This window comes from Eretmochelys imbricata, chromosome 6 (genome assembly GCF_965152235.1).
Source record: "Eretmochelys imbricata isolate rEreImb1 chromosome 6, rEreImb1.hap1, whole genome shotgun sequence".
NCBI classification, from domain to species: domain Eukaryota; kingdom Metazoa; phylum Chordata; order Testudines; family Cheloniidae; genus Eretmochelys; species Eretmochelys imbricata.
Genome location: NC_135577.1, coordinates 48,718,173 through 48,735,346, shown reverse-complemented (window position 1 = coordinate 48,735,346; position 17,174 = coordinate 48,718,173). Strand labels below are relative to the sequence as shown.

Below are 17,174 nucleotides of genomic sequence, written 5' to 3'. Positions count from 1 at the left end.
GCAGCAAAGGCTGATCTTGCTACTTTAAACATCTAACAAGAATTGATCATAAGACTAAATCTTGCACTCATTTACACCAGTGACACTTGGAAAAGGATAGCTCAGTCTCTTGTAGGTACATGACCAAAACCTAATGGTACAGGCATAAGATTGTTTCACATTATTTCAGGCTGCAAGCATAGGGCTGCCATAGTCCCAAGTGATATACTTGTGTCCTTGATAAATTTAAAGGAATTAATACTGTATTTGGAGAATATGTATTGTGATGTGAGTCACTTTTCAGAGACGTCAAATGTACTTCACCCAGCATGAGCCCACTGTATCCTACTGGGAGGTTTATGTTGCAGTAGAGAAGAACAAAAGTGACATTTTTGGAAATAGAGGAAAAAAGCCCAGATCGAGAGCAATAAGCTGAGGAGATTCAAAATATGATCTATTACGAGCAGTTTAGCAGTAAAATAGAATGAAATAAAACCAGAGAATTCTCACAGTTTCAATATAGGAATAGTTTGTTTAGCTTGGTGAACTAGATGAGCACATTGAGGGTTAAGAGTACAAAACAGGAGCAAAATAATGTAACCAGTCATAGCATAAAAGCAGTATCTACAGTTTATTGTATCTAGAGAAACCTACAGTGACAAAACTAGATTTAACATCCACTTTGATTTTACCATCTTGTATGAAAATATGACTTCCAATTCAAGAAGTCTGTCTTTTACTCCCTTCCTCTTTTACTCAGGAGGATGGAGCTGAAATTGTTAGCTATTGTGACAGATTAGAATGTGCCTTTAAAAAAAAATTTCCTCCCATACCATAGCACCACCATAACATCAGAATGTATTTCACTAAGGAATTAGGATAGACAATATGGACAAGATTCTGCTCTGTTGGAGTGGTAGAAATCCAAAACACCTTCCTATGGCCCCTTACCAAGGATAATAACCTCTTAGTAGCAAAGTCCACAGAGCTATTATAACCTCATTTTTTAACACGATAAGTAGTAGTGTAAGAAATACTATTGTTCACAACTAAGTTAGAATTTAGCAAAATATTAGGCTCTTTTTCAGTGTAGAATAAATCCATTTTATCAAAATGTATTTTCTAGCTACTGCAATAATTTCTTAAGAAATAAGCTTACAAATCACTCCAGTGAGGTCGGAGAAGCAGAAGTTATTTTAAAATGCCCTAGGTTCTTATCAATGCATCACTGTTTTACTTAGCAAACAATCAATCTGTGGCATCAACAGAAGTATGAAATGTGTCTGATATAGAAAGTTTCACTCTTTCTTCTCCACTTGAGTGAGGCCACCAAACCCAATTCCTTTAGGACCAAAATTCTTTGCATAGCAAACTGCAAAAAAAATGGAGAAAGAAGTTAGTAATTAATATTTTGAATATTTTTATGTATTTTAAGTAATACTAAAAAAACTCATTGGAAATCATAGTAAATTAAGTACAATGACTTGGAAGGCTGTAAGAATAAAATAAACATGGATTCTCTTTCTCAGGCACATCTACAACTCTGGCAATGCAACTTTATTCACTCTTGTTGCTTTTGAGATAGACAAACTTGTTAGCTCTGTCTGAGGTCCAGTCAAGCTCCTCTCAGAACAACTTTCAGTACTATAAAATACTCAGGAAAAAAATAGGTTATAGATATTAGAGGCAATTCTAACTCACATGAATGCTTTTTTTTGCAGAGCATGTGGAATAAATATTAGGGCTGTGATTTTTAAAGGGGGCCTAAGGGAATTCCTCTCGAATTCTCCCGTAGGTGTCTTTGACAATCCCAACCTAGAACATAGACATAAAATGCTTTATACCCTTTTCAGACTATTTAAAGGTGGATTGACTCTGTGGACTTGCATGATCTGAGAGAGAGAAATCCAAAGTAAATCCATTGTCTTCAATGCTGTTGGCATATTTGTGAAGGTCTTTGATTCCCAGTGTAACATTCCTTGGAAAGAATCTCAACTAAGACCATGATCCTATAATGAGAAGCTTGTGGGCAGACACCTGTGTCCTTGTGGAAACCCACTGAAATCAGTGAGGACCAGTTCAGATGCAGGGGTTTGCCCACATAAATCATTTTGCAGGATCAATGTGATTCTTAGTGGAGAGAGATCCCAAACTTTAGAAGACTTAATATTTATGATGGAAGATATAGAATAATTTGTTTTTTAAATTCACTCCCAATAAGTGATGAGACTGTGGTGTTGCTGTGGGACTGTACAAATTATAGATCTTTCTTTAAAGCAAAGAAAGGGGGTAAACTAAATCTACTTTCCCCCAAGTTCAGGTATCTAACAGATAGGTGGTGATGCCTACGCTTTGTCCGAGTAGAGCAGTCTTAGAAGAATATCTTCAACCATATGGCAGAAATATCTTATAAGTAGATTGTACTTACCTTTACAGTAGATTTCTCCATCCTTGTCTGTAACATTTGTAGATTCTAGGCTCTTTCCACAAACAGCACAACGGAAGCAAGTCTTATGCCAAGGCTAAGAAAGAAGGCAGAGCCATTACATTATACATTACAAAAAATTCATACCTAGATTATATCAAGTAGCTAGTATGAAACTTTGACAAGCAACATATAAAGGGTTATAGCTTTATATTTTCTTTGGATGAAAAGGCTGAAATTATGTTTCATTAATTTTCATTTCATCTCAGTAACATGTTCCATTTTAGTCATAATAGGTCACTATGCTGATTTTTGTCATTGCACCCTATCCTAGTATGTGACTCCTAATGACCTTCTTACTAGCCGAAATGTCTCAGATGGTGGTCAGCGCTTGAATCAGACCCCGTGGGCTATACAGCAATTGCATGTTAGCCATTCCTTCAAACTTCAAGACTGCAGAGAATTTGCAGTGAATGATCCTAGAACAGCAGTTCCCAAACTAGGTCCACAAAGTGGTAGCAGGTGACATGACACTGGCTTCTCTTTTTTTTCCCAGCTACACAATCATTAAAAGCTTAAAAAATAAACAAGCATGTACTGTGGCTGGCACAGGGATGTTAGGGAGAGGAGGTGGCCCCTGCAATAGTGAACAGTGACGAGGGGCCACCAAACCCAATTAAGATGTGGTTCATACCGTGAAAAAGTTTGAGAACACTTATCCCAGAGAATGAGTTTGCAACCTGAGGATTGTGAACAGATTTCTTCAGAGTCCCTTTCTTCAAGGGGAGCCGCTGCAGGGTGTGGGGGGGAAAGGTGTCTTAGGGCACGTCTACATGTACAGAGCTGCAGTCGGCGCAGCCGCATTGCTGCAGCGTGTCTCGTGAAGATGCTCAATGCCAATGCCAGCATAATAAAACCGCCTCTGCGAATGGCAGAAGCTATGTCGGGGGAGGAAGCTCTCTCAATTTGGTATAGTTCAGCAAAACTTAAAACCAAACAATTTTAAAAGATCTTTTAAAATAATAGAATAAAAAACATGCAACAATCCCTTACTTTCCCTCCTCCCATTATTTTCTCTGCAGCATATACTGATTTGCCACAGCGGGGACACTTATCCACATCTCCAAACTTTTTGGCGAACTTTGAAGGGTTGGTAGGCGTAGAAGGGCGAGCAGGCTTTGGTGAGCTGACGGAAACATAGAGATTTTCAGTACATTTAAACATTGCTTGAAAAATCATGTTTCCATTCTCAAAATCTTCCTTCCAATTCAATATACTTTTTGGAAGGGTTACAGTATTAAGTCACGGGACATGAAGCTTGATGTGTAATATAAAAAAATTCTACAGAAGTAAGTGCATTTTACAGTGCTAAGGAGCTATTGCTATGGCTAAGGTAGCAGATGACATTGCCTTGGTTTTAGTGAATAGCAGCTGGGCATAATATTACAGCTAGCCATAAGGATAGCAGTGGCCATGTGCACAAAAAAGACTATTTAACAGAAAGGGAGAGGCAAAGGGGGAGTCTAATAAAAATATCTGTATTAAAGATATACTGAAAAATACAAAGCAGCAATATTCAGTGTTCTTTCTCTAATCAGCTAGCTGCTGGGATTTGTTAGTGAGAGGTTAATAAAAAGAGACAGGAATCTGAAATGCTGTCCTCTTTGTTCATTGTAAAGCATCAGCAAGTAGTTTTTGTTTGTTGCCTTCAAAAGGCCTATACTATGTCAAGGTCAGATGCAGAAATATAGGTTGAAACCATTTTTCTGAACTATCAGTCCAACCCAGTGTCAGCTCTTAGTCATTCATGGAGTGACCTTTGAATTCCTGGATTGTCAAACTGCAACATGTCACTAAGTCTACAGAAAGTTAAAAATTCCTGGTGTGACACTCTCAGTAATGAATGCACCTGTGACAAAGGAATACTGATAAAGATGCTCTCTAAGTTTGTACCTTCAGTATGGATATATTAGCTTCATTACAGTAATGCCAGAGGAAAATGTTGGAGTCCTTTAGAAATTTGCAGCTTTGAAAATCACAAAAAAATATTATAAAAGCATAGTGACATAGGCAGTTATCTGCAGTCAGGATTCTATCCCTCTGTTGAGTCATATATCCTCAAAATGGTATGTGACCCATGAGAGAGGATTTATAATGGATATTTTCCTGTAGAGAGAGAAAAGTTAACAGCACAGCGTACTGTGACTATTACTATATTAGTAAAATATAAGTACAATGTAGCCACTCAGAGGAAAATATATTTGATTCTATTGTTCTACGGTGAACATGATTGTGGTATTGTGCAACTACTAGCAAATTGTAGCTGCAGTGACTATCTAGGTCTGTGGTGATATGTAAAGCAAGGTTTTCTGTACCATAATTGCCTATTGGAATAGGAAAAAAATTAAAAAGAAAGCTTTCAAGAGACTGAACATTATTAAAAATTGGCAGAAATGACGAGACTCATGGAAGAAAAACCTATGATTGCGTTTATTGTGCCACTTATGTTAGATGTTATGGAAACCTCATGAAGTGTCCGATAGATGGAGTATATACATTTTAAAAAAAGGTATAATCAATGAGATTTAACTCACTGTTGCAGATCCAAGCCTAGATGTTCGCCAGTATCTGTGCTGAGACACCCTGCCCCTTGTCCAAACCCAATACCTTTGGGACCATATTTTCTCCCATAACACGTTTTGCAATAGATTTCAGATTCGTGAGCTGCTACTGTAGTACTGTCCAGAGCTTTTCGGCAAGCCACTAAAAATAGAGAACAAAAGTGCATATAAAAATTTGTATTTACAAATCTGGGTATTAACATACCTCAGAATTATTGTAATACCAGTTATCATTTTGTTCTTGAAAATGGTTGATATAAATCAATATTATGCTCTCATCTGGAACACTGAGTTTATTTCTGGTAATCCAATCTAAAAAAGAATATAGCAGAAATAGGAAGAAAGGAGTTCTGATGTATAGCTATTACAGGGTAAATAAATGTTTACAAATTTGGATATGGGATAAAGTTACTCTGTGGTCTCTCACTGAAGTAAACAGTATGTATCTGCAAAAACAAATAAGGAAAGTTATAACCCTTTTAATATGCTCTCCATTGCATCCTGGAAAAACATGAAGCAGAAGATTAAGGGCTATATTTAACCTTTGATCTTTGTGCATAAACCTCTTTAGCATTAATGGAAGTTCCCCGCATAAAGGCAAATAGCCTATAACACATACATCTGTTTGGAAGCCCTTAATCATGATTGAACTGAAATATTATGGGAATTCCACTCAAGTGAAATTTCAGTTTTGGAGAAATCTGATTTCCTTTTGTTAGACGGGACAAAGATATGGGTTACTAATGTACACACTCCCTCCTTCTCCCCGCCCCAGTTTCTCATCCTTTAAAACTGTAAAAAAATTAATCAGCTGTCAGTTATAAGCACAAATATTAATATATTTGAAACTCAGCATTTACCAGTATTTTGAGATTGTGCTCTTGTTTGTGATGCAGAAATGCCACTCAAGTCATGTTTGAGTCCCTGATAAGTAAAAATCATTTCCCGAGGATACCTAATTTATTGTTGAAATATCCAAGATGAACAGAATGTGTCATGAAAGGGAGTAAAGAGCCAGCTTAGTCACCACTGTAAATCTAACCCAATTTGGTACTAACCAAGAGTGTCTCTTGACTGCTCTATAGAAAGAAGTTGACCTAAGCCTTGTTCCTGGTATAGTAGTGACCGTAGTAGTAGTAGTAGCCATCCTGCCAGGCCTGAGCATAGAAGCCGAAGATTGAGTGAGTCCCCCTCTTAACATTAGAAGAGGTCCCTCCTGGAAGTCAAGGCCAGCGCAGAGAAGCTTAAATGAATTTTTGGCATCGGCCTTCACTGCAGAGGAGGGGAGGGAGATTCTCATAGAGCCATTCTTTTTAGATGACAAATCCTGAGGAACTGTCCCAGATTGAGGTGTCGATAGAGGAGGTTTTGGACAAGTTGATAAACAGTAATAGGTCACCATGACCAGGTGGTATTCATCCAAGAATTCTGGAGGAACTCAGATATGAAATTGCAGAACTACTAACTGTGGCATGTAACCTATTGTTTAAATACCCCTGTACCAGATGATTGGTGGATAGCTAATGTGATGCCAGTTTTTATAAAAGGCTCCAGAAGTGATCCTGCCAATTACAGGCCAGCAAGCCTCACCTGAGTACCAAGCAAATTGGTGGAAACTATAGTAAAGAACAGAATTATCAGACACATAGATGAACATGATATGTTGGGGAAGAGTCAACACAGCTTTTGTAAAGGGAAATCATGCATCATCAATCTATTGGAATTCTCTGAAGATGTCGACAAACATGTGGACAAGGGTGATCCAGTGGCTATAGTGTTCTTGGACTTTCAGAAAGCCTTTGGCAAGGTCCCTCCCCAAAGGCTCTTAAGCAGAGTAAGGGTCATGGGATAAGAGGGAAGGATCTCTCATGTATGAATAACTAGTTAAATGATATGGTCAGTTTTCATAGTGAAGAGAGGTGAATAGCAGGGTCCCCCAAGGATCTGTCTCGGACTAGTGCCATCTATCATATTCATAAATGAGCTGGAAAAAGGGGTAGTGTGGTGGCAAAGTTTGCAGATGATGCAAAATTACTCAAGATAGTTATGTGCAAAGCTGACTGCAGAGAGTTACAAAGAGATCTCACAAAACTGGATGACTGGTCAAGAAAATAGCAGATGAAATTCAAAGTTGATAAATGCTAAATGTTGGGGTCTAAATTAGCTATTACTACTCAAGAAAGTGATCTTGGCACCGTTGTGGATAGTTTTCTGAAAACATCTGCTCAAGGTGCAACAGCAGTCAAAAAATCCAACAGAATTTTAGGACCCATTAGGAAAGGAGTAGATAATAAGACAGAAAATATTATAATGCCATTAAATAAATCCATGCTATGTCCACAGCTTGAATACTCTGTGAAGTTCTGGTTGCCCCATCTCAAAAAATATATCCTAGGCCTCGTCTACACTAAAGGTGAAAGTCTGTCTAAGCTACGCAATTTGAGTTACGTGAATAGCATAAATCAAACAGACGTAGCTTAGATCTAGTTACCGCAGGGTCCACACTATGCAAAGTTGACCGGAGATGCTCTCCCATCGACTCCCCTTACTCTTCTCGATCAGGTGGAGTACAGTAGTCAATGGGAGGGCGATTGGCAGTTGATTAGTGGGTCTTCACTAGACCCGCTAAATCGACTGCCGATCCATTGATCACCGTAGTGTCGATCCTCCAGTAAATGCAGACAAGCCCTTAGAATGGGAAAAAGTACAGAGATGGGTAACAAAAATGATTATGGATATAGAGCAGCTTCCGTATGAGGAGAGATTAAAAAGAATGGGACTGTGCAGCTTGAAAAAGAGATGACTGATATGATAAAGGTCTATAAAATCATGAATAGTGAGGAGAAAGTGAAGAGGGAAGTGTTATTTACCTCTTGTATCATGCACAAACCTGGGGCCACCCAATTAAATTAATAGGCAGCAGGTTTATAACAAACATAAGGAAGTGCTTCTTCATACAATGCATAATTAACCTGTGGAACTCATTGCGAGAGGAATGTTGTGAATGCCAAAAGTGTAATTGAGTTTTTAAAAGAATTAGATAAGTTCATGGATGATAGGTCCATCAATGGCTATTAGCCAGCATGGTCAGGGATGTAACCCCATGCTCTGAGTTTTCCTAAACCACTTGATTGCAAGAAGCTGGAACTGGATGATAAATTGTCCTGCTCTGTTCACATCCTCTGAAGCATCTGATACCAACCATTGTCAGAAGACAGGATACTGAGTTAGACGGACCATTGGTCTGACCCAGTATGGCCGTTCTTATGTCATTATCTCTGGAGTAGTATGCGCTGCATTTGGTGTACCTGTCCTATAGATAAATAGAGCAGTAAGCTAGAGAAGTTACCTCCTCTAAACTATCTGCTTCCTGGCTCTAAACATTTGGGGTCAAATGATCAGAGAGAAGGGGTGGGTGTCCCTTTTGTGGGTGAAAAAAGGGACCTGATCACAGTGAGGCTCAGCTTGCAAGCTACATATTTATAACTACTCATGGATAATATTCCAATCAGAGTGCTGTCCAGAGAAATAATCCCACTCTGATTTTGCCAAATGTTTCAAACCCATTTGTTGGTATTAACTTTCAAGAAGAGCTTCTGGGCCCAACCCAGAAGACTGCTTACCTGGTGGTTGAAATAGGTATGGCTTTGGCAAAAATTGTATCACCACAGAAAATATTTGCAAAGATCTAAAACTTGATTACATTTGTGGTTTCCTGGCAATATTTAGAATTGCTGGTGCTATGCATTGGTATCATGTGTTGGATGAGATTCCACACAAGTTTTATCTCCAGAAAATTCTTCTGAAGACCTGGAATCACTCACCAGATGCTATGCAAAGTTATCAGTCATGAATCATCTCTGAATGACCCTTAGATACTCACTATGAAAAAAAAGCCCATGGGGTGAAGACAAGATGGAAGACAAGATGGCCATGGGCCACGCTGAGAAAAAAGAAAGCATCAAACTTCTTGAGAGTACAGCTTGTGCTGCCTAGTTTTCTAAAATCTCCTCAGCTGTAACCTTCTGATTTACTTTGAATGCATCACTAGTGGCATTTCTGAGTAGAAAGAAAAGAATAGCCAGAAATTGAAAGCTCCTCTCAGAAGCAGTGTAAGTAATAGCTAAGGCAGAGAAGAATCTGGTGCCTTTCAAGGCAAGTCACATAAGGGGTACACTGAAACAGGAAACAAGACCTTTGGTCATCCTCCTGATTCCCACCAGCCCAGAAGCTTGATTTTGGGACTTAATAGAGCTAGTCATGGAAACTCTAATGAACCATTAGAGAACACCAGACCTCATGAATAAGAGGTCCCTTTCTCATGAAGTGTAGTTCAGCAGGGATATCAGGACTGGAGGGGAGTTCCTGAGCAGTACTTAATTTATGCCAGGGCTTGCCAGGTCTGAGCCCCGGCACCTTTAGGCTTGGCAGTTCATAGCCCTTGCACCTCTGGGCTTGCCACGTCAGTTATGAAAGGAAAAAAATTGCACCAGCGAATTGCTTGAGCCCTGGAACCTCTTTCATTACAAATTAAGCACTACTTCTGGGTCATCAACTCCAGCCCCTTGCATGGAGGCAACCCATCATATAATCCCATTCATAAATTTATCAAGTTCCATTTTAAAACTAGTTAGGTAGTTTGATCCCACTATGCCTATTTGGGAGGCTGTTCCAGAATCTCACTCCTCTGATGATTAGAAACCTTCTTCTAATTTCCAGCCTAAATTTGTTCATGGTCAATTTGTTCTTGTGACACCGTTGTCCTTTAGCTTAAATAGCTCTGATCGCTTCTGGAGTTTACTCCCCTGATGTATTTATAGAGAGCAATCATATCTCCTCTTAGCCTTCTTTTTGCTAGGCTGAGCAAGACAAGCTATTTTAGTCTCCTCTCATAAAATAGGATCTCCGTTCCCCTGTTCATCCTAGAAGCCCTTTTGTGCACCTGTTCCAGTTGGAATGTATCTTTCTTGAACATGGCCAACCAGAATTGTACACAGTATTCCAGATGAGGCTTTACCTCAGGTACTTGCCTTAATACTTGCCTATCTTTACTGGAAATACATTGCCTGATATAGCCTAGGATCACATTTGCCTATTTCACAACTGCATCACAGAGACTCATACACTGTGATCAGCTAATACACTTTGGTCTTTCTTTTCCTCAGTAATTTCCAACTTATGAGCCCGCACTTGCAGCAGAGATTCTTACTGGTCCCTATGTATATGACCTTATACTTTCTTGTATTACATTTATTCCCATTTCTATTACTCCAGTCCTCAAGGTTATCCAGTTTTTCCTGTGTCATCAACAAATTTCATTAGCACACTCCTACTTTTGTGCCTGATTCTTAATGAAAATATTAACTAAAGATTGGTCCCAAGACAAAGCCTCCTCCTAGCCCAACAGTTCTCCTTTCAACACAACCTGTTGTCATCTCCCCTCTAGCCAGTTCCTTATCTAGCTTACAGTTCTTGTACAAATCCCCATCTTCTTCAGGTTAACTAATAATTTTCCAGGTGATACCATGTCAAATGTATTACTGAAAACCAGATCTACTGCATGTGCCTTGTCTAAAACATCAGTTATCTTGTCAAAGAAAGACATGAGGTTAGTCTGGTATGATCTACATTTGATAAACCCATGTTATATTTTATCCCATTTTCCATTTACCTCCACATCTTTAATTATTCTTTCCTTTGAAATTTGTTCTGCAGTCTTGTATTCTATTGAGGTCTAACTAATTGGTCTGTAGTTGTCCAGATCACTTTTTCTCCCTTTCTTAAATATAGGTACTATATTTGCTATTCTCCAGTTGTATGGTACAACTACCGATTTTGATAGATTTATTAAAAATCCTTGTTACTGGACTTGCAATTTCATATGCCAATTCTTTCAGTATTCTGGGATGGAAATTATTCTGTCTTCCCATCACAACAGTAACTTGAGCAACACTAGAGTCATTTATATGCTTAAAGCACCCAGATAGAACTCAACCAGGAATTCTGTTCCTTTATCTTGCCATATTTCACATCTGGTGTGAGAGAAACAACAAGAAACTCAAATATCTGGTGATCTCAACTATACTAGAGTTTCTTTGGGGTGGTTTAGATAAGGTTCGACAACCAAGCACCAAAGAGAGATAGGTACCAGCTCTGTTCTTTATGCAAGGATATTATAAGGTTTAACTCCCTGCTAAATCTCTTGGAGATCTTTGAATGGAAGGTGCCATAGAAATGTCAGACATTGGTAATAGGATACAAAGTTTTATCCTCTAGGTCAGTAGTATAAATCTAGCCCAGACTGAAAGAGATTAAAAGTTAATAAGAGCTGACAGCTGTTAGTGGTCTCAGTTCAGTTCCCAGTGAATAGGCGTCCATGTTATAAAAAGCCCAAAGTACAACTACCACTAATTGGCACCACTCAGTGTCAGCAGAGTAGCCAAAAAGTGAACGGGCATTGAGAGTAGACTACCCTCTCATCCTAGAAGTTACCTCCCCAGGTGAGTCACTTTGGTGAGGCAGTTTGAGAAATGCTACACTGCGATTGCTTCTGCTGTCCCTGTCCTGTGGATAAATAGCTCTGGAAACTGAACTCCAGTATCAATCCAGAACCTTTCAATATCATTAATACTATGAAAACCAAGAAGCAATAAAGTTTAGCAAATAGTGGCCATGTTTTTTCAGACGGGACTAGTAATTTTAGGTGCCTCAAACTTTTTTCTCGAGGGGGGGGAGCGGAACCCAAGCTGATACTTGGAAAGGCATGATTTTCAGAAAGTTCTGAGTACCCGTCTCATGTCTCAAATATGGCATGTGAAAATTGAGGCACCCACTTTTGAAAAATCTCTACCATTATGTGCAAAGCCCCTTCTCGGATGCCCTTTGGACAAGGGTGATCATCACTTCACCCCCTCCCCCACCTTAGTATGCTTGCAGGTTTGTCAAGACTACCATCTAATTTACACACTGACTATGTGACTTGAAGAAAAAGGTAGATTAGCTCAAGTGACTAGCACATAAAGATAAAGTGCTTAGTGAGTAAAGAAGAGCTGGGAGTTCAAACTCCAGAAAGATTAGTTGGTTATTTTCAAACACTCCCTTTAATGAAAAGAAAAAGTTATGGATCAAACTGTGTCACTAGGGACCTGATCTAAAACTCATTGAAGTCAGTGGGAGTCTTTCCAGTAACTTCAGTGGCTTTTGGATCAGGCGCTAGTTGCTAATAGGCAGTACAGTGACAAAAATAGACAAAGCTATCCAGGAAAAAGAAACATATTTGCAATTATTTTTTTTAATTAATGCCAATAAAACTAGAAGCTTCTGTTAATTTGTGAACCTGATCACTCTTTGCTGAATTCTCATCTGTTCTGCAATGATAATTATGTTTACTGTGGGAGTTGAGGGATGATGGAAACTCCAGCAGCAGATAAAATGGTTCTATTTTTGGCACCATACGGATAGAGTATCTATGTACCACAACAGATGGAGCAAAAGCCCTTGAAGTGCTATTGTTGAAATAGCTCTGAGACCTGTCATCTGCTCAGAGACCGTTCATAAACCATCACTAAGTAGTTTCAGGTTTATAAAGCGAGATCCTGCCAAATATCCACCACAGCTGTGTTTTAAGTAAAATCCAAGAGGGAAACAAAGTATGTAAACAGCAGTCCACACAAGGGAGTATTATTTCACATTCTTCACAGGACAAATTCTACTCAGTGCAGGTAAGTGCCACCTATAATTAAGGTTGCAGGACACTTCCCATTATAAGACCCTATTTTCATTTGCTGCCAAACTTTAACAGTTTGGGCTAAAATTTTCCATGCTGGGTTTGTGTGGCAGATTTATTACAGTTTAAGCTAAAACGGTTCATCTGTTTCTAATAATGAATTAGGGATAAATATTGTTTTTCTCCTATTCAAAATTTTTTTTTTTACAATTGTTTTATTGAGACGGTCTTGTGCCTCCCTGTTTTGGAGCAGGGACGTGAAATTTGACATGGGTGTGGGGGAAGGGAGTGCCTTTTGCCATCCTGGTGAAAATGTGCCCAAACCTGGCCCAGTTATAAGCCTCTGAGAAAACGCCATTTGCACATGCTCAGTAGAGATTTGTTAGTTTGACAGCTAAATTCTCTGACGATTCCATGTGGACTGAACATGCACCATCCCTGTAGAACAACTGAGTGTGCTTCAGCCCAAGGCTGCAGGGATGGAGCAGGATTTTCCCTGCAGTTGCTCCTTCCAGCTACTGAAGGACTGCTATGGCACTGGGGGTCAGAACTGAGAGCAGAGAGGCAGTTTCTCCTGTGATCTCAGTGCTTCCACTGGGTCTGGTTCTGTGGAGAAAACAGGATGTGATCACGTAATTATGTAATTAAAGACTGTATCATAACACATAGGTAAAAGGAGGCTGAATGACGGTTCCACAGGACACCGTAATTCTGGCATTGCCTAACTCTTGAATGCTTGATTTTGCAACCCTAGTGTTCTTTTAACATAGCTGGTTTTGCTTGGATGTACTATATAATGTATTGGTTGAAATATTTTCCTATACTTGTACATCTCCAGTCAAGAAAAAAACGCCGTGTTACCAGCGTTCCTGTCAATGTTTATGTACTAAAATATGGGTGCTACATCAAACCTAAGAAAGACAGCTATTGATACAATGAGGTAAACTATTATGACTAATGCAAAACCAAAAATTTACTGTTGGGCAGAGACCAAGCCTGAAGAATTTAAACTTCAAAGGAGATTGTCATAGCCTAAAAACAGGGCTATTATGGAAACTACTTTGCAGCCTTAATTATACTGGTTGCTACTACTCCATGCTATAATGACTTGCTTATAATAATGATATGTACACAATATCTGCTTCCATTTGTAGCGTTTGATCGGGTCTGTAATGAGATTTAAGTTTTAAAGGGGAAAAGATTTGCTATAAGGGATATGTTCTATTCCTTTCAACTAACAATGTATGAAGAATAAAATGTGCCAATGTTTACATGATTGGGTTACATTTTCTATTCTTGGTGCTTACCATCTTCAAAGGACTTTATAAACAAACTAATCACACTCGCTGTGAAGTAAGCATTGTAATTACATGTGGAGAAATAGAAGCAGGGAAGTTAAGGTCAGTTTTTTCAAAAGTACCTTATAATTTTGATTATCTCAATTTTTGATTGTCCAATTTGAGTCTGCTCAGCAGCCACAATTCCAGATGCAATCTATCAGAATTGCAGGTGCTCGGGACCTCTTAATATCAACCTTGAGATATCTCAAGCTGAACACCCAAAAACTGAGGCACACACAAACAGCCATTTTGGAAAATTTGGGCCTAAGGGATTTGGCCAAAGCTTCAGAAGGAATCATTGTTGGAGGCAGGATTCCAAATCCCAGCCTGACTCCTACACTGCTTTTCTTCATGTCTGTGCAATCTCTTATTTTACTTGGAAAGCCTGCCATGCCTGTCATGAGTGATGATGTGTGTCCTAGCACCCAGTACGGCCATAGAATATCACATGAAAGCGCACAAACATGATACTGACGCACCTACTCCAGGGCTGATCAGTATTACCCGGAACTAACTGTCATGGGAAAAGTATCACCAGTCAGCATACCTCTCAGCGGCCAATTGTTATAAGGACTATCTCTGACTTTTTTACCTAAACATGCTTCTGTCTCAGATGTTTACTGCAGTATCTAACTTATTAATATTTAAATTTGCTACCTCAGTGTGGGCCAAATTCCAAGTGGATGCATTAAAAAAATGTGACTCACAAATATACACATTGTGCCTGATCCTCCACTACCGTGCACTTTGTGTTGTCATTTACACTTGTGTAAACCACTACCCATCTAAAATTCTCTACTGCCACAGGTGGTGGGTGGAGATCAGGCCAGATATTTTCTGGCCAACCTATTCTCCACTCCCACGTTGGAGTTACCACTGTAAAGTTCCTGAATCTCAAGCCTGACTGCAAGGTAAATGCTATGACACTGCTGCCTCTTCCTCTTTTCACACCACCGCCTCCCTCCTGTAGGGGCAGCTGCTGCTGAGCTGATGTTTTCTCTCCCTGCATTCCCAGCTCCTCCACTTTCCCCTGCAGCTCTTAGATTGGTAGGTCCATGGAGAGGAAGAGCCCATTTCACAGAGCTGGCTGTAGGGAGTAAAAGAGGGAGCTCTGATGAGCATTGCATAGGGAAAGGAGCGGGCGGAAGGAGGAGATGGCAGGGGAAGAGGCACTTTGAAGGTGTCTATAGAGAAGGGGGGTAACTTTCAACTTCTGTTTGTGGGCCCGTCCAATTCCTGTCGGCATCACTGGACTCTCACGGCAGCCATCCCCTGCAATCGCCTATTAAGCAATGCCTTCTTGTGTGACTGGGTGAGTTTAAAAGAATTGGTGTTTGCAGTTATAGACCTGATTTTTCAATTTGAAACCTACTCCTTTGCATATTGTATCCTGTGATGAGTGGTAAAGACCGTTGGGGAAGCCCAGGGTCATGGTTCTCCCACATCCCAGTTTCCCTATAAAAGCACGCCCTGCCTGTGTGGAAAGGGGGAGGCTAGAGGGTATTGCCCTCCTGAGCTGAAGGCAGTATTTGATTTGTGCTGCGGCTTGCCAGGGCTGAGCCCTAGCACCTCTAGGCTTGGCAGTTCATAGCCCTGGCACCTCTGGGCTGCTATGTCAGTTATGAAAGTAGACCAATTGCTTGAGCCCTAGCAGCTCTTTCATTGCTAGTTAAGCACTGGCGGAAGAGGTAGGAAGCTGGAGCAGCTGGACCCAATTACTAGGAGCTGCTACTAAGAGGTAAACTGACACAGCCCTTCATTTCCAGATGCAAAGGCTTTCTACCTGTAAGCAGTTTGGTTGTGATTTGTTTTCTGTTAGGAACCTTGCCTTTAGAGTAAGCACCCACATGAGCACCATACTGAAGAGACCCTTACTGGCTGTTGGCACGGAGAACAAACTGATTGCTTCTCCAAAGGAGGGTCCTTCCCACTCACCCCCAGACTGACCAAACTGCTCTGATTTACAGCAGCTTTACCTGAGCTACCTGTGGCTTGCTCTGCAGTCTGGAGAAAGCCAGAACCTCTAGTTTTCAGTGCAATGGGGATTCCCCCTTCAGCCCCATATGTGGGATGCTCCCTATACTGGAAGTAGTATGCGGGGCAGCCTAGAGCTGCTCATGGTGGCCTTATGCTGCTCCTGCAGTGAGGGTGGGATTCTCTCCTGGCTTCTTGTGGCTCATGTAGGCCCTCTGTACAGCGCTGGAGCAGGGAAGTAGGGTGACCAGGTAACTTGTGACTGCTTTCCCCTTGGGGGTCTCCCCAAAATGAGGTGTATTGCTGATTAAGCTGGCTCAGGGTGAAATCAATCCTGCTGCCAGGGGATCGCTACAGTCCTCTACTCCATACCACTTAAATCCTCAGTGGTGTTAAGGGCCTCTGTCCAGGGCTATGTTTCACACCCACTGAACAAAAATGCTAAATGAATAACAAATTAGAGCAAGTCTTCTATTCTCTGGTTCTGAGCAGATATGACACTCAAGGAGCTTGTTGCTGCAGCACTAAGTTATTGGAATGAATCATGTTAAAATGAGAATTATACTGAGCCATGGAGATATTGCGAAGTTATAGCAATGTAGCTCAGCTTACTGCAGTGGAAGCATGTCTTGTGAAAACTCCTGCCATTGCACTGGATTTCCTCAGCATGATACACCGTCTTGTCACAAGCACCACATTTGGCGCCACCTCCCCAGTTCGGCATCCTTAGGTTTGAAGCGTTACCTAAAAAAAGCAAATAAATGAACTGTCAGCAGAAATTGCCCAGTCTTAATTAGAGCAACTTGGATTCTCCCTTTTTGTTCACTCAGCCCCAAAGCCAGCATAGCTGCCCACGTGAGTAACGCCCCAGTAATTGAAGATTCTCTGGTGGCAAAGAGCTAGCGTAGTAACTCCTATACCACTCTGTCTCCCCGAGGCTGGTATATGGGCATCACTGAGGGAGGTGGGGGAAGAGGGATTGCCAGGACTTCCATATGCCCCTGAGAACTCTGGCTGCTATAATGGCCCTTGGGGACCTTTGGTAGCCAGCCTATATTGGGTCAGCCTTTAATCAATGGCTGAGGTGTGATGGTCCAATAGACCATGAT

General features: G+C 40.5%; 1 protein-coding gene across 1 annotated transcript; it reads right to left on the bottom strand.

Annotated features, from left to right (window-relative positions):
• Positions 1–1,277: 1,277 nt before the first annotated feature.
• On the bottom strand, positions 1,278–16,789 carry CSRP3 (cysteine and glycine rich protein 3). The gene is made up of 5 exons (XM_077820147.1): positions 16,678–16,789; positions 4,999–5,167; positions 3,458–3,590; positions 2,408–2,501; positions 1,278–1,351 (listed from the first exon to the last, which is right to left on the bottom strand). Exons 1-5 carry the CDS (start codon positions 16,787–16,789, stop codon positions 1,278–1,280), a joined length of 582 nt encoding a protein of 193 aa, XP_077676273.1.
• Between the last annotated feature and the right edge of the window lie 385 nt (positions 16,790–17,174).